The 18,585-nt window shown below is 37.1% G+C and overlaps 1 protein-coding gene across 1 annotated transcript in view; it reads left to right on the top strand.

Moving 5' to 3' along the window:
• RPS6KA5 (ribosomal protein S6 kinase A5) overlaps nucleotides 1–18,585 on the top strand; it is a 185,993-nt gene that overhangs the window by 101,661 nt on the left and 65,747 nt on the right. Inside the window, 2 exon segments of the mRNA XM_036843627.1 lie at nucleotides 9,302–9,417; nucleotides 12,432–12,539. Of these exon segments, the coding sequence (XP_036699522.1) occupies nucleotides 9,302–9,417; nucleotides 12,432–12,539 (224 nt within the window).

The following is an 18,585-nucleotide window of genomic DNA, read 5'->3' as shown; positions in this document are numbered from 1 at the left end:
TGGCTACAGCAGCCAGTAAGCAGAGTGTTGCATGTTTATTCAATTCATGCAACTGATATTAGTGGATGCTTTATATTTGCTAGTGTCAGACCCTGTGCCTGGCGGAGAGAAAATTGCCCTGGGACTTTCATCTGCCTCATTGGTGTCACATTTCAACTTTGCTTTCTGACAGCATACATTTAAATAAGCTTTTAGACTAAAAGGTAAAACATGTCATTAGAAAAGCATGAATCTATTTGTGGACTATACTCTCTATAAAGCTTATCTTTGTGTCTACTATTTTAGAAGCTTTGGAGGTTTTTTAAAAAAATGTCTTTAGGAATTTTAAAATTATTCTTCCCCTGCTTAAACCTCATTCTTTCCCTTATCTTCCTCTTCTAACCCCTTCCATTGTGCTCGGTGGATAACCCCATGTGCACAAGCACCCTAAATCTTAACCGAGTGTGCCTAATTTATCTTAAGTAAAACCTCCTGTCCTTGGAGGATGGTACCTATCCAGCAGCCCCTTTTACAGAGGGGCCCCTTATGCTCAACAAAGTAATGGTAGTTAAACGTCATTTAAAAGTCATTTCCCACCAGAGCTTCATTTGTGAAGGCGCTTTTTTCCAACTCCCTAACCTCAGTCCTGTACTTAACTGACTCCTGGGACACGTGCTCGCCTTTTCCAGTGACTTACTCAGGCCTAGCTTCCCTTTCCTCCAGTTTCCTTCCATCCCCTTCCACAATTTTAGCAGCCGTATTGATAACCAGTTCAACACCATGCCAAGCCACCTCGACTTGTGATGTTTTAACCTTTACTTCACTGTAGCCATTCATAAGCCTAGTCACACATTGGGCCTTGTCACTAAAACCAGTTGCACATCTAAGACTTCTAATCAGGTTTCTTCTTTGACCATAATCTTCTCTTTTTCTCCTTTCTCACACTCCCTGGGCCTGTTCTTCAATCCTCATTGACCCTGCCTTCCCTCGAGTCTTTCCTGCCCCTTTCCCTGCGACATCTTTGGGTTCCACGTGCCTCTTTACTGGCCTGGCATCTGCCTGGTCTGGCACACGAGAACCACTTGCCCTGTTAACCTTCCTCCTCGCCTGACATGGCAGTTGCTTTGATTACTCTCTAAACTTTTTTTCCAGTACCAGCTTTCTAAGCTTTCCTCATATGTCTCCAAAATGTGTCAGCTGGGTCTGGCCTGAAATTCATGCTGATAGTCTCAACAGAATTTCACAGAGGTTAGCAGACATTTTACTCCTCTCTCCTGAGCGGCATGTGACTTTTGCTAACCTCTTACTACTTCTCAGCCCTGCAGCCTTATCAACGTCGTCTTCCCTGTCTGAGGTGCCCACTTGTCCTACTGCCACTGAAAATCTATCAAGTCCGGCTGCTGCAAACTCTCAGATTTTCTTCCCCTCTTCTTTCTTCTGCACCTTCAAAATTTCTGTGTCCAATTTGAAATGCCTATCAAATTGGTAGAAATTAAAGATAATGATAATATCAAGAGTTGGTGAGAACTTTGTTTTCTAAGACATCCATTCACTGTTAGTGGGGAATATAAATGACCTTTTGGAGGAAGGTACCTGTAAACATTGGCAGCAATTAATAAAATTAATATGTACGTATGTTGTGACTTAGGGTCAGAGTCTGAAGAGCCATGATATCTGATGCATATGTGATCATAAACCAGATCCTTGGCTGGGGAAGAGTAGCTACAAAGAGCATTAGTGGGGCAAATGACAAACTTTGAATAGAGAGTATAGATTAGATAATAGTATTTTTATCATAAAGTTTCTGATATTGATAATTGTACTGTGGTTATATGAAAGGGCATTCTTTTTTTAGTATTTGCGCACTGAAGGACATAGGAGCTTGATGTCTCCAACTTATTCTCAATTGGCTCAGGGGAATTACACAGAGAATACTAAAGCCAATGAAGCAAAATATAAACAATTGGTGAATTTGCATGCTGGTTATATGGGGATTACTTGTGCTGTTCTTGCAAATACTTTTTGTAAGTTTGAAATTGTATCAAGATATTAAAAAAAAAAACCCATAGGTAAGGCATTATGATCTAGGAAAAGCTTTTTAAATAGGGCCCAGATATAATGGACAATTTTCACCAGCCTTCCTTGACTAAGGATATAATTCCAAGTTTTATGCCACTGTCCCTTACAATGTAAGCCTATGGAACAAGGTTAGAGTATAATTTTTCCAAAACAGTGTTATCCAAGTTTGTAGCTTTGTCTGAAGTCATTATAGTAAATAATGAGAAAGATGTAAAGATTACATTTATTGTCCTGTATGTATTATTTCTCACAACTGAACATATGATGAGATTTGGACTGCAGGCAATTTGAGGTTCTACTCTCTGACAAGAACCTAGAATGTAGCTCTTTGTGGTCAAATTCAGAGCCATCTGCTTTAACAGGCAGGTGGGTTAAGATGAGAACTGCAGGGCAAGGCCAAGTACTTTTTTGGAGAAAACAGCCCTAGGCCCTCTCCTACAAGATATAAATTGACTTTCTTAAGTTCTATGTCAGAAATATGTCAGCAATAATCTTAGGTCGGCACATTCTCAAAAAAGATGGAGACTTATTGTTTACTGTGGACATTAAAAAGAAATCTTAGTACAGCCCCCTAGGAATGTCTCCTTCTGAGTACTGTGACATTCTTATGAGCCCTCCAAAACCTGATTAAGAAAAGCATGTAAAATAGAGAAACTTTATGACCAAATATATAGAATTATTGGCTCTAAGCCTTTCAGATATTTGAAGGACAGGATAGTTGATTTTAAGACAGTTTTTCTGACAGTAATTAGCAATACCAATTGCCCAGTGGGGCTGGTCCTGATAAATGATAGTAAAAACTATATCAGTAGGGGAAAAAGGGCAACCTATATAGCATTTAAAAAAATCACTGTTTTAGAGTCAGACTGCCCATGTTCATAATCCTTATTCTCTCACTTAACAGATATGCAACTCTGGATAATTTTTTTAACCTCTCTGGGTTTCAGTATTTTCTAGAGATTACCTGTTTTCTCTGGGGATTATACTATTATTTTAATAGCACCAACTTCGTAGCACTGTTTATCAGGATCAAATTTGTTATCATATCCAAATAGAACAGGCACATAGAAAGTGCCCAATATCTCTAGTTGTTATTATTTCTTTGTCTAGTCTCAAAAGCACTGAGCTGTGATGAGATACAGATTTTAAAGGAAGGCAGCCAAAACCCTGTTTTACATCTCTTAGTTCTTATCTGCCAGGAGCCCTTTCCCACTTACCGTGACTAACCGGGGTTACTAAGATGCTGCTTCTACACAAACGGCAGTAGCCAGGAGCGTAAACTGAGCCAACACCACTTAGTCCATTTTCGTTGTATGTCCACAGGGGCAAAAAGCCTCAGGAATATCAATAAAAACTGGACACTCTCATGCTATTTCTTATCATGAAGAGAATAAAAACCGTTGGCATTGGCTTAAAAAAAAAACCCTCATGCTTGCAGTTTGTTGAGAAAGAAATTGGCAGAGACTTGAGAAATCTAATTTCTAGAATTCTAATGAATCCATAATTTTGACAGGAAAGTATTCAGGGTAGATGAGTTGGCATGGACCAAGGCCCACCAGGCAGAGTAGATCTTAAATAATTCTAGTAGTAGACAGTTTCCACTCACGTGCTTTATTCCATCTGAGCTTTTAAATAAGTCTTTTTTATGGAGAAATGTAATTTATGCCCAGTGGGAAAGGGTTGGGATGGGGGGTAGGGGAAAGTGGATGTTCCATGAGTTACAAAGCTGAGAAGACTCTTCCTCTCAGATGTTAGTAATGATCTGGTTTTTCATTGATGTCTTTGACCATATTCATGCCACTGCTAACTCTATCCCAGAATCTGCCTGCATTCTTGATTCCAGTGTTCTCTTTCAAGAGAGTAAACATTTTATATCAATAATTCAACTCAAATTGAATAATATCCCTGTAGTCTTTTCTAAATTTTGTTTTATTTGTTGTGTCACTGCCTGGCTAAGTTGTTTTAGTTTCAAGGCCAAGCCCTAACCTTCCCCTAATAGAGTTGCTAGCTCTCTGGATAAACACAGAGGTGTAAAGAGACCAGAAATGCAGTTCCAGCACATCCTCAGTAGGCAGAGATCTTGTTGACAATGAAAACCTCATGCTCCATTTCACTTTTTAAAGCTCTGAACCTCAGTAGTCCAGTTCTAAATACAGTAAGCTCCAGGACAGCTATGCCAAGCAAGGCCAGAAGTCAGGGAGAAGCGATCTAAATGCTCAGGAGAAACGGCGCTGGGTGCTTGCGCTGTGATGATGAAGTTTATGGTGCTGGCGAGCTGTAAGACGCTACTCTCAGATGTTTCCCCTGTGCTGGCAGTCCGCATTCATTGGTTTGTTTGTAAATAAACTTCATAGGCACTTTTCCATTCAAATTTTTAATGCTGTCTTTTGAGTGATGTTCTGGAAACTTTTTTGGCTTGTAACTCCTTGGAAAATCTGATAAAAGCTGTGGACCCTCTCTTCTCAGTAGAATGCACACATGCTTACATATACTTGAAAAAATTGTGCATAATTTCAAGGAATTTACATGCACCTTCCTCTTAATGATCTAATTGGCCATAAGAAATTTATCTTCCTTTTCCTAAAAGGATTCCAGAAGGGCTCTTTTGTACCTTTTAACAGTCTTAGAATATATAATTCAAGATGGTGATGGTGATGATGATAACTACCATTTATTGAGCTTTTACTATTTGTTAGACCCTGTGCATTCCTCATTTCCAAAGGTGAACTCTGGGTCATCCCTTCCAAATCTGTCCTTCCTGCAGCCTTCCCCATCTCAGGTAACACCAATTCCATCTCTTCATGTGCTCAAGTAGGGCTGGATCCTTACCACCACCAAGCTGTCACCTTTCTCCTAGGCTCCATCATCTCTTCTTGTTTACTGCAAGTGATCTCCCTACTTTCCCTCTTGAAAGTTCTCAACACAGCAGCCAGAGTCATTGACCCTGTTAAAATGGAAGTCTTATCATACCACTGTTGTACTCAATCTTCCAGAGGCTTCTTATTTCATTCAGAGTAAAATATGAAATCCTTACAATGGCCAGAAACCTCTGTGCTGTCCAGCTCCAGGGGCCACAAGAAAAAATAAAGAGAACCAAAAATGGTAAATAGGAAGGCTAATATGACAAACTCTAAATATGTACTTGCTCTCTTTTCTTTCAGCCTCTTTGAAAGACATAAAACTATATAAGGTAATAATTATAATGTATTGTTGGGTTTGTAACATATATAGTTATACTATGTATAACAATCATAGCTCAAAAGGGAGGAAGAAAGAATAGAGCTGTGTAGGAGAAATGTTTCTATATATCACTGGAATTAAGTTGGTATAAATCTGAAACTGTTTGTGATAATGTGTGTATGGTAAACCATAGAGCAACCACTAAGAAAATAACTTAAAAAAGTGAAATTCATTAAAGAAACTAAAATGTTACACTAGAAAATATTTACTTAATGAAAAAGAAAGAAGTAAGGAGGAATAGAGGAACAAATAAAGATATGAAATATGTAGAAAACAAAAAAGTAAAATAGCAAGACATAAGTCCAACTATATCAATAATAACATTAAATGTGAATGGATTAATCAGTACAATCAAAAGACAGAGATTGTCAGACGAGGGGAAAGATTCAACTATATACTGTTTACAGGAGATACACTGTATATTCAAAGGTACAAATAGGTTAAAAAGAAAAAGGATAGGAAAAGATAAATCATGCAAACAGCAACCACAAGAAAGCAGGAGTGGCTATACTAATATCAGACAAAATATACTTAACAAAAAAGTATACTAGAGATAAAAAGGGATACTTCATGATGGTAAAAGATTCTATGTTTACGGATTGAAAGCCTTTATAAAGATGGCAATACTCCCCCAATTGATCTATAGATTTAACAGACCTCTCTCAAAATCCCAGCTTATTTTTTTATGGAAATTGACAAAGTCATCCTAAAATTGTATGGAAAAATCAAGGAACCTTAGAATAGCTAAAACAATTTTGAAAAGGAAGAATTAAGTTGGAAGACTCACACTTTTAAAACTTACTACAAAGCTACAATAATCAAGAAAGTGTGGCACTGGAATAAAGATAGACATATAGATAATAGATTAGAATTGAGAGTCCAGAAATAAACCCTCACATTTACTGTCAATTGATTTTTTGACAAGGGTGCCAATGAGGAAAGAACAGTCTTTTTAACTAATGGTGCTGGAACAGCTGGATAACCATATGCAAAAGTATGAAATTGGGCCCATAACTCACAACATATACAAAACTTAACTCAATGGATCAAAGATGAAAAGTAAGAACTAAACCTATAAATCTCTTAGAAGAAAACATAGGGGTAAATTTTTGTGACCTTGGTTTTGGCAGTGATTTCTTAAATGTGACATCAAAAGCACAAGCAACTGGGCTTCCCTGGTGGCACAGTGGTTAAGAATCCGCCTGCCAACGCAGGGGACACTGGATCGAGCCCTGGTCCGGCAAGATCCCACATGCCACGGAGCAACTAAGCCTGTGCACCACAACTACTGAGCCTGCACTCTAGAGCCCACGAGCCACAACTACTGAAGCCTGCACGCTTAGAGCCTGTGCTCCACAACAAGAGAAGCCACCGCAGTGAGAAGCCCATGCACCGCAACGAAGAGTAGCCCCTGCTCACCACAACTAGAGAAAGCCTGCGGGCAGCAACAAAGACCCAACTCAGCCAAAATATAAATAAATGAATAAATAAATAAATTTTTTTAAAAAAGCACAAGCAACTAAAGGAGAAACAGATGAATTGGGATTTCTGGGGAGGGAGTGTGTGAAAATATTTTAAAATTGAATGTGGTGATGGCTGCACAACTCTGAATATACTAAAAACCATTGAATTTTACACTTTAAATTGGTGAATTTCATGGTATGTGAATTATATTTCAAATAAAAAAGAAAAAACCAAGAGGGGCAAAAAAACCCACCAAAAACCCTTAATAGACGTTTCACAAAAGAAGGTATAGAAATGTCCGATAAGGCATGGAAAGTTACTAAATATCATTATTATTCAGGAAAATGCAAATTAAAACCATAACGAGATACCACTACATACCAAACAAAACAACTAGAATTATAACAACTGAGGGTACTAGGTACTTATCTTACAGAGATTCCCACTAACCTCATATCCCTGCTATTGATAGCACTTACCCTGTAACACCACTCCAGGTATCGCAGCTCCTGCTGTTACAGTCCTTTGGCAGCCTATGTATCTGCCTTACCAATGTTGACAGCTTGGACCACTGGATAGAGTTGGCTGTTAAGCTTATAAAGTGTGCAACTCTGTACCTACAAATAAAGTATATTTATTTTATGAATGTCAAGTCTTCACCTTGCTCTGTTGGTCTATTCTACAAGTAGGAAGTAGGTGACTTGATGTTGTTTTAGGTTTGTCTTCTTAGATTTATAGTTAATTTTTCTTAGTCTCCCCAGTAAATGAAATAAAACACTTTCTATGTTCCAAGAAACAATAATCTATAGCAGTTCTGATTCCCATTTTATAGATAAAGAACTGACACTGAGAGAGACTTTATTTGCTCAAGACAGGACACAGTAGAGCCATTGTCTAGTTGAGGTTTATTGATTATAAAGCCCAGGTTCTTTGGATTATATCAAGTTGCCTCAAAGACAGGAGTACATTGGGTTTTTTTTTTTTTTTTTTTTTTTACAACTCATTTGCCCTTGAGTTTCAGAGTGTTTTTTTTTTTAAAGATGAATACATTGATCGTGACTTTAAAAAGCTCAGAGTTTAGCAGAGAAAGGAAGTATGCAAATAAACATTTTCAGTGCAGCAAGATAATTGCAGTGGTATAAGTCTTTAATAAACACAGGGGGTAACATAAAAGGGAGTGATCAACTCTGCTGGAGTGGCTATTGAAGATGAGATAATTAAGTAGGACATTCAAGGGTGTGTAGGAGTTTGTCAGTTGGTCAACTGACCTATGAATGCCTATATCTGTACCATGACTAACTATGGAAACCATATGCATAAACATCAGTATTAGATTTAAATAAGTAACTACTTAAAGGTAGAAAAAATTCACTGTTAGTTTGCAGGAATGCTATGTTCCTTTACACCTTTTTAATAATTAGCTTTTTGTTAAGATATAATTAAAACCTCTTGGCAAAATACAAAAGTCTTAAAAGGGCAGTGCTTTTTGCTGGCATGTGCTTTGTTAAATACATTGCAAAACAACCAGCTTTTAGAGTTCTTTCATTCTGTTGCATCAGCTGTTTGGAATTTGAAGTTAAACGGGCAAGATAAAAATTTGTGAGTTAATGAAGATTCTGCTTTGGTCTTTTATCAAATTGTGGTAAACTTGACAAATGAATATACTTGGGATACATGCTTTTCAGATTTTTTTTTAGGAGAAAAGCTTTAATCTATATCTGTGACTGTTTTCTAGGTGTACATTGTTTCTCACACACAAATGTTGTGTAAGATAGTAATGGTTAGTTTCTGATGAAACTATTATCAGTTTATCAATAAATGTCTTCTTAGAGCCTATTATGAACACAGTTGTGGCTTATTACTATTCAGCTCCTAATTTATGTCTCACTGTACCTTTTTTCTCTCTTATTTCATTATTCCTCTTGGAATAAAATGGGCAAATTGAAAGGGAAATGGGAATCGTTTAGTTTCAGGTGTTTTGATTCACCCATGTTGTGCTACTTTTACTTTTGAGTTATGTGGAACCATAAGAAGGCTACCTGCTACCTAATATACATTTTTGGAAGGGCTCTCCACAGACAATTCTGGAAAATAGGGAATCTGCTTAAAAATAGTGACCGGCCATTACTACAAAGGAAAGGCTGGGAGTTTTGTTTTGTTTTTTTCATTTTTTATTTTAGTTATTGGAGTGGTTAATGTTTTGGTACTCTACAGCAAGTTAAGAATGGTATGGTGATGGCAGAGGTTTCTGATATGCTGGATTTGGGAAAATTATTTAAATATATGCAGATTTCATGTAATAGTTTTAATAGCAATACTCTATGCAAATTCATTTGTGGTTTAGGGTAGTCATTAACTTATGAAACTGTATTTATATGAATTTAGTAATATATTCTATATGAAACTATATACTAAGAATTGTACAAAAATAATGTATTAAAATCAATGCCTTATGGTTAATCCGAAGTGGTTAAAAGGAAATATTTCCTTTAGTTTATGAATACAAGTCAAAGACAGAAAAAATATATTTCATTTTTAGATTATATAAATGGTGGAGAACTTTTTACTCATCTTTCTCAAAGAGAGCGTTTCACAGAGCACGAGGTGCAGATCTATGTTGGAGAGATCGTGCTTGCCCTCGAACATCTCCACAAGGTAAGAGATGCTTAACCTTTGGGATTTCCTTTTTTAGAAAATCTAGTAACTAAAGTAATGATGGAGCTAAAAGAGCTAATGCGTTTACATGTCATTGTCTTCGTGGAGATTGTGAAAGCACACTCATAGACCACTACCAATTTTTTCAATTTCATCATTCCCTTTGTAAAAGTCTACTTTCCTTTTATAGTTCCTGGGATGCAGATTAAAAAGGTAGAACCTGAGCATTTTTTTGGATTTGTTCATGAAAAATTCTGATGCTTATTACAAAGTATCATTAGAATAAAAGATTTTCATTCTTTAAAAAACCTTTAAGGTGAACCCACAAGTCATAATATGTATTTCCTTAATTGTGACTTACTCCATTGCAGACTCTGCCTGTGCATCTTCAGAGTATGTCTCCCAATTAGCTTGGAATATCTGTAAGAAGCACTTACCTATGCTACCCAGCTATCCCCCTCTCCCACTCTCACTTTCTTTTCCATTTGGTTCACCCCTAAGGTCCTCTCTTGCTCCCCCACTCCCTCCTGCTCCATTGCCTTCATGTGGCATGAACTCAGTTACTCAAATTTTTCAGTGGAATTCATATATGTATGTGATGCTGTTTGAACTCTATAAAATCAGTTTAAACTTTAAAAAAATATTATTTCAGATACTATTAATCTTGATCCAAGAAATTTTGACTAAAAATATTTTTTTAATGAGGAAGCATTATTGTAGAAGCAAACAGTCATTATGTAGCCTAGGCTTGTGTGTATTTCCAAGAAATAGAAAGTACTAGAATAATTTTTATCAAAGTTGTGTGAGACCATAGGAGGATGACGCGAGTCGCTAAATTCGGATGATACGGGTACATCATAAAGCCGCTGTTTTTCTTTGTTATATATTCAGATGCTACACTAGATTACAGATAAAAAAAAAGATTGAAGTGCTGATTATGGAGCATAAAAAGAATGGAGAGAAATGAAGGAAAAAGGCAAGGAAGAAGGATGAAATTTTTAAGGGGGCAGGAAGATTAGAATTGCAGGATGGAGGTAACGGTTGGGAGAGGCTGTGAGAAAAGATGGTGAGAAGATATAAGAAGGAAGGGATCAAGAAATGGGTAGATCTAGCCCAGAACAGGAACACAACTGGGCAGGTAGAGGGAGACAGGGTTCAGAATAGGAATTCTAAGGAGAATGAATGAAAAAATGTCTAAGAACAGGAGAGAAGTAGAGAAGGCTCTGGGGCTCAGGGCTGCAGTGCCATGGAGTGAAAGGAAGGGGAGTGTAAGGTGGGAGCTGAACTGAAGTGATAGGAACAGGCATCTGTATTCCTTCTGATAGAATTGGTGGTGTGGGGATGAGCTTTATGCCTATGGTTACTTTTGTGGGGTATAAAGTAGTTAGGACATTTTTATACATGAGCCAAATTCGGCCAGGGAATAGGCTGAAAAGCTTTGTTTTATGCTTAGGGGAATCAGATGTAATTTTTATAATATAAAAATGATGGTGGAAATCACCATAAATACCAGAGTAAACACAAACAAAATACAAAGCTCTGACAGGTAAGCTAGTAAGTTCAGTTTTTAGTTAGTATGAAAACTGTTAATTCTGTTTCTTAAAGGGAAAATCCATGAACATTCATTATTATTAAAACAGGGTAATCAGAAACACAGAGGTAGAGAACATGATGAGTACAAGATATAAATGTAATTGATATAGAGGGAAAGTATATAGCAGATTAGGTCTTAGCTAAATTTCTCTTAATCTGACTACCTAACAAGATAAATACAAAGAGATATAACACAAAGCTAATAATGATAATCTTGATATAGCTACTAACACTGAGTTTCTCAGGAAGAGACAAAAACGGGGAGTTTACTTGGAAGTGATGAGGTAAAGCAGGTAGTAAATGACTTATTCCTAAAATCTTTTCCAAAGAGGTTGTTAAAAAAAAAGTCATACTGGTTGTTAGGTGCTTGTAAGGCTTCAAGTCAAATGTCTGTTTAACAGACTGTGCATTTACAATATATAATAATGTTTTAAAATATGAAAAAAAAACCCCACTGAGGTTCTTGGAAGAAAATTGCCTAGTGTTTTTCCTTGTGTAATTTTTTGTTTCAATTTTAAGAAAGTATCAAGAGTCTTATTTTTCATATACTTAGTGTTGAGGAAAGCAGTGTTTCTAAGTTTAAAAACATTTAATTCGGGCTGACATAACATGAAACGTGGAATTCATGCATATCAAGTACTTCTTATATAACTTGGGTAGATTCATTTATGTTATATAGCTGAAGTGTTTTACTATAAAACTTACATACAAAACAAAATAGAAGGACATTTAAATATCTAATTGATTTACGTTGCTTATTTAGAACTAAAGATCAACTAAAATTAACCTGTGATCTTCAACCTTCGTGTTTAGGAGCGTATTATTCAACAAGCCTTTATTAATTACCTATTTGACATATGACACTGTGCTAGATACTAGGTAAATGCATAAAAAGTGAAAAAACAGAGTTTGGATATGGGTATATCAAGAAAAGCAGGAAGTACCTAGAAAATATCAATTACTTTTAGGTAAGTACGATGTAAATATAGATGCTATAGGAATAAAAACAAAGAAATGACCAGTGTGGGAAGTGGTTAGTCAGGAAAGCCTTCTGAAGCCATTAGAAGTGATGGACATGAATTGGCTAAGGAAGCATCTGAAGATCATCTGGAGTGAGGATGAACTCCATCAAGAACTGTAACCCAGGAAGAAGCAGTAGTCAAAGTAGACCCAACAGAAGCTAGTCCAACAGGAATGTACCCTATGGAGCATGAAGACATGGTTGCAGAGGGAACCCAGCAGATAAACCCTGAGATGGAGGCATTTAGATTTGCCCTGACCTGTGACTAAGAGCCGTCATAGCACCCTGAGCAGGAGAATGCCTTTTTTTTTGGTTTGTTTTTAAGGTAGATAAGAAAGACTTTCCTAATTTATTTTTTGGAAATTGTTATTTTAATATGCATATTTGTTTGTTTTTACAGTTGGGGATTATATACCGTGACATTAAGCTTGAGAATATTCTACTTGATTCTAATGGCCATGTGGTGCTGACAGATTTTGGTCTGAGTAAGGAGTTTGTGGCTGATGAAGTGAGTATTATATTTTAATTTGAAGTTAGTAAAACAGAATGTAAACAATGATGAAAAATTAGCTATAGAATGAGCATTTAATGGGATAGTACTAAACAGATTATGGATTTTTCTACAAGTTTGCCCAGAGGAATATTTTGACATGGATAGCTGTAAAGTTTTTAGTTTAAAACTACCATGGAACCATCCTGCTAGAATTCCAGTAATCCTTTTACGGATATATCAGAATTCCCCAGTTAAAAACAAAGCAAAATTATGCATTTAACTTTCTCCATAAAATATAACTGAAATTTTAAAATAATGCTTTGGGCCTTTTAGGAAAATCGTGGCTTAGATAATAGCCAATAAAGAATTACAAAACAAAGCACATACAGTTTACATTATAATTACAAAGTAGGACATGTCATGATGGCTCTTTGAACTCATTTGAAAAGAATAGCAAGGATCTACTAGACCTAATTTTTTAATAAACTTGCTGGTTTTTTGCCCATACAAACTAAAATGTAGTAGCTAATGTACAGATTTTAAATATGAAGGACTTTGCGTTTTCAGCATTGATTAAAATTTATTATTAAAGATTTATTTAATAATATTTAAAATTGTACATTTATTAGTTGTAATTAAATACTATTTATGTAGCAGTTGTAATTAAAAAGTACATTTTTACACTACTAGTTTTTCAAGACAACTAAGTAATTTGAATGCCAGTTCCTTCCTATCCAAGAAATTATTGTTATAGTATACAGAATCATAGTTAAATTTTTGTAATAAAGGACTTTGTAATTGTAATTTGGCTTCCAAATTAGGTGTATGTATTTCTGATTGTTTGCTTTTTTGAATATTGCCAAAGCAGTCCTAGGTGAATTAGATAAGTACTAAAATTATGAAAACAAAGGATCCCAATTTTTTGTCATATTTATATTCATTCACACTTATCAATATTTATTGACCACCTCTACTATGCTAGGTATTGGATAATACAATAACAAAAGGGAAATGGTCTCTGCCTTCATGAACCTGAGGGTATAACAATATGTTGATTATCTTTGATAGAAAAATCATAGTTATGAAAAAGATGAGATGAATTTTTAAGGATTTTTCTTCAAAGTTTGATTTTTCAAACTTTGTTAAAAATTTTAGTGGCAACTTGAAAAATGTGACAGATGAAATATGTTCATGGTTGTTTCCTCACTAAACCCTACTACAAGTAAAAGTAAAGGCGTAAAATAGGCATATACTCAAAAGGGAGAGAGGAAAACAGCAACCAGATTCTGGAAGATGGACAGCAGAAATACTAGTTGTAACCGATTTAGCATGCCTGGAACAGCTGAATCCTAAGCCAGTAATATGAGAATCCCCAAAGCAGGCTAATTTGCACCTCTGACCCCCAGAAAGGCTCAGGAATTGGGGGCACCAGGCGTCGCTCAAAGCAAGAGTGCAGGACATAAGAGGATTAGTTGGAAGTCTATATAAGAAACAGGTACCCCCCCAGATCTCAGATCTACACTATCCCCGTAGGAAACCTTGCCTTTCTGACCCTCATGGAAGACTGACAAGGTTAAATAGACAAAACTGTGGATTCAGGGGCAAGGAGCACGGTTGAGGGAGAGGACACCGTCAAAGCTAGGGGGTGGCGTGAAGATTGCCACACTGCGCTGTGGAACTGCCATGGCCTCTTGCTGCCCCTTCCTTCTGAGAACCGTGGCTTCCTAGACAAGAGCTGGGAGGATTCCTCTCTGAGAACTGAGAACAGAAATCTACAGATGCTGTCGGCTAGTGGTTTTGCCAGTGAACTGGCCCAGCCAGGTCTCCCTACAGTGAGGCCTGTGGCTTAGCAAGCCCAGCCCACGCCGCAGAAGCACATTTGTGATGATGTCACAATTTCTCTTTATATTTTGATTTCATTGTATTTCAATATCATTAGTCTGCTCTGTCCTACAATATATGTAAAAGCATTATGCTGAGAAGGGGTCTGTCAGCTTCAACAGACTGTCAAAGGACCCTTGGCATGTAAAGATGGAGGACTCCCCCCGCATAGAGAGAGTTGGTGATCACTTTTTCCTCTCCCCGTGGAACCGCAGGTACATTTACTCATTCACTTCATCAGTATTTGTTGAGAGACTTCTATCTGCTAGACATTAGGCTAGGTTCTGGTGATACTACAATGAAAGAATCATTTCGTGAATCCTGTATTTCTGGACATGTGTGGCTGATCATTTGGCAATAGGCAGAAACAGACTTTGGCACTGAGGAAGAGCAAAATGTTTGAAACCAAAGCAAGAGGTAAACAAAATTCAAACATGATCAGAATTGTTGGGTTTTAATACAGTAATACAAATTAGTCAGAACTGCTGGGTTACTGAATCAGCTGCGTCACTTCTCACAAGAGAGACTTGTGTTTTCTGCTGGTCAATTCAACAGCTATTCCTCAAGGGAATGAAGGGAATTCTTGTCAGATGCCACAGTTTTTGAGCACTTGGCTATTTAGGTGCAAAAATGAAACAATGGGATTCAATCTGAAGTGGAGAAGTAATTTATAGATTCCCTTATTCACAATGCAACCTAGCTGCATTTCATGTAGTTATGTGTTATAGTCATGTGTTATTAAGCCTTATGGTTTCATCTGTCTTCTCCCCTCAGACTACCAGCTCATTCTTCCTCTTAGCTGAAGAGGACATACTGTCTTGCTAGGCTTCAGGTTTAACTCTTAGGGCTCAAGTAGGGACTCTCCTTTTCTGAGTCCCCTAAAACTTGATCTAATGGTCCTTTGCTCCCCCCTTATTCCACCTGGCATCCACTTAGCAAGTGTCCCTGCCTAGACCTATTGCACCTCAAAAATATTCCCATCCAACAATTTCTATTTTGATTACCTAGCATTCCTTTTTGGTTTCCCATGTCAGCCTGACTTATATCAAAATATCATTTCTTGGAATGAGCTTCTTTTTTGTCTATTCCTACGCTACCTCCTTGGTTTTCAGCTTAAACTTCACTTTGAGGAGTTTCCTCCCTGGTTTCCAGTTTTATATAGAGAGATTATACATCTCTACCTCTATCTGTAACGGACCCCTCTTCTTTTCTACCTCTTCTTCTTCTGCTTGGACCCTTTCTGTCACCATTTAAGCAAGCCTAGTCTCTCCCATCTTAAATGTTTAAAAATGGAGAGATGAATGGATGAATGGACTGACTGATGAACAGCAAACAATCTCAGAATCCCCTATTCCCTTCCAGTTGTTGCCCTATGTTCTCCTTTGTCAATATTTGTCTGTGCAGTCTATTACCCACAGGTCACTCACCCCTCAATCTACTCCAGTTTGGCTTGCACCTCCTACCAGTTGACTGAACCTGTTCTTGCCAAGGCCACTATTGACCTCCATTTTAAGTTTTTTTTTTTTTTTAATTAATGCTTTTATTTATTTATTATTATTATTATTTTTTGGCTGTGTTGGGTCTTCGTTTCTGTGCGCGGGCTTTCTCTAGTTGCGGCGAGCGGGGGGCCACTCTTCATCGCGGTGCGCGGGCCTCTCACTATCGCGGCCTCTCTTGTTGCGGAGCACAGGCTCCAGACGCGCAGGCTCAGTAGTTGTGGCTCACGGGCCCAGTTGCTCCGTGGCATGTGGGATCTTCCCAGACCAGGGCTCGAACCCGTGTCCCCTGCATTGGCAGGCAGATTCTCAACCACTGCGCCACCAGGGAAGCCCACATTTTAAGTATTTTTGAGTCCTCACCTTACTTGACTACCTAGTAGTGTTGAACTGGAAATTGCGTCTCACCCTGGCTTCTGTGACACCGTGCTCCCCTGCCTTTCCTTCTCTCTCTCAGTGTCTTTTGCAGGCTCTTTCTCTTTTACCTGAGGGCTCCTCACAGTTCAGTCCTAGGTACTCTTCTCTTTTTATGCTTGCACTCTCTCCCTGTATGCTGGTGATTCCCAAATATACATGGCCAACCCTGACCGCTCTACTGGGCTCCAGACCCAAACATGCCCCTAGTGTGTCTCCCCTTGACTCTCTCATAGATCACACAAGCCCAGCATTTCCAAACCTGAATTAATATTCCCCCACCCAAATCTGCTTCTTTTTCAGTTTATCACAGTTTTGTGTATTACAAATTCTGCTCTCATTTGATCTGGGAAATATTTCTATTTAATTTTCAGGAATTACTTTTTAGACAGGTTTGAAGTTTCTACTCATGGTGTACTACTCATCTCTCTGTATATTTGTTAATTTAATAATTCAACAGATATTTATTGAGTACCTGCTATGTGCCAGGTATTGTACTAGACCCTAGAAATATAGTGGTGAAAGAAACAAATTCCTTGCCCTCATGAGCCTAGATTTTAGAAGTATTCATCATTACCTCATATAATTATTTCTAGATTGTAATTTGCTAAACTAAATTGTATACTGGATAAAATTGATTTATTTTAGAAGCCTTAACAATCTTTTATATGATAATGAACACTATACAAATTTGATACTTTTACTGATATGTTCTTTTCTCAACCACATAATTTCACAAATCCCTTGTAATTCTGAGAATAAAAGAAGACATTTCTAAATATCTGCACACTGATATATGTTTTTCATAAGATTTTTTGAGAATACAGTTCAGCAAACATTTGTTGAGTTCTTACTGTGAGTCTGCTAGGTATTGGATATATGATTTTAACATTGAAGACTTTAAAGGCACTTTTCTAAAAAGGGCATCTGTTCTTATTTATAAGAAAATAATGTCAAAGTGATACATTCATGTGTTATTAATTCCCCTATACTTAGCTATGGTATATGCATTCTATGTTTTCATAATTTAACATTGAGCATTTGAAAAAATTCACAACAGGTTATTAATATGAATCCTCAGGTAGATAATAAAACTAGAAGAAAAATAACATCCCAACATTTAAAACAGAGGTAGCTAAGTTAATTATAACTCACTGCCATGGTAGCTGTACTTAAAAGGAAAAGGCCTGTGGACTTTTCTTTCCAGAAAATAGAAAAATGCAATCTTTGCTCCATTCAGATAATGTTATTCATTAATTAATTCTTTGAACATAGAAGAGGCATTTTAGTGTAGTGGAAAGAACGCATATTGAAGTTAGAGGATCTTTTTCGGTTCTCCACTTCCTGGCTGTGTGACACTGGACAAGTCACTTAGTCATTAACTCCTCTCAGTCTTGGTTTCTTCATCTGTAAAATAAGATTTGTCATATCTAATTTATACAATTTTCATATGGATGCAATGAGTTAATGCTCATGAAAGTACTTTTTTAAAGTGTAAAACACAATGTAAATATCAGTTTCCACTTAAAGAGGTACTATTCAGATTTCAGATTACTATGAGTAAAATTAAAACATACAAATGAGAATCTTAAATTATTCTCCCATAATTTTCTTATTTGTAGGAAAGTTTTAAATTACATCTTTGTCTAATAAATGCCTAGTTTATAATGTCATTCGCAGGATTCTGCTGTTACAATGTGCATGTCTCAGGATGCCTAGGTGAGGTTCAGGATCCATAAAGAGCGTGTTTGCATGAGGAATCAGACAAGCCAACTCTCTAAGGCAGATTTTTAGTTTCGTCCATCTCCCTTCCTGATAGATCCATAGTGACTGACATCTAGTCATGATTCTGTTCATTTGCATGTGCTCCTGAAGAGCCTGTTAAGTCTCTGTCGATAAGTCCTATCAGTCATTTGCCAAAATCATGACTCTGGGTTAATTCTAGTTATTTTAAGGTAAATATTGAGATGGAAGTGCTGGGAAAGTAGGAGACCTAGAAACCAGTCAGAGGGTTCTTCTGTGGCCCCTGTTTTTCCTCTACTCAAACAATATTACACAATATTCAGATACTAATACATAACGCTTTAGCCATTTGTAAAGGTTTTTTCCACCAGATATCAGAGCAGATCCCCTGCCCTTGGACAGGAGGAGGGGGAGGGCGGCAGAGATGGCTTTGTCCTCAGGTGTCTGCCTCACAGATCCCTTTATAACTTTTCTTATGGGAGAACTTATTGGCTCAGGTAAGATTTATTCATATACTATTTCTTATC

Source organism: Balaenoptera musculus, chromosome 2 (genome assembly GCF_009873245.2).
Source record: "Balaenoptera musculus isolate JJ_BM4_2016_0621 chromosome 2, mBalMus1.pri.v3, whole genome shotgun sequence".
Classification (NCBI taxonomy): domain Eukaryota; kingdom Metazoa; phylum Chordata; class Mammalia; order Artiodactyla; family Balaenopteridae; genus Balaenoptera; species Balaenoptera musculus.
The sequence above is the reverse complement of the archived record's forward strand: the minus strand, read 5'-3'. Positions and strand labels throughout refer to the sequence as shown.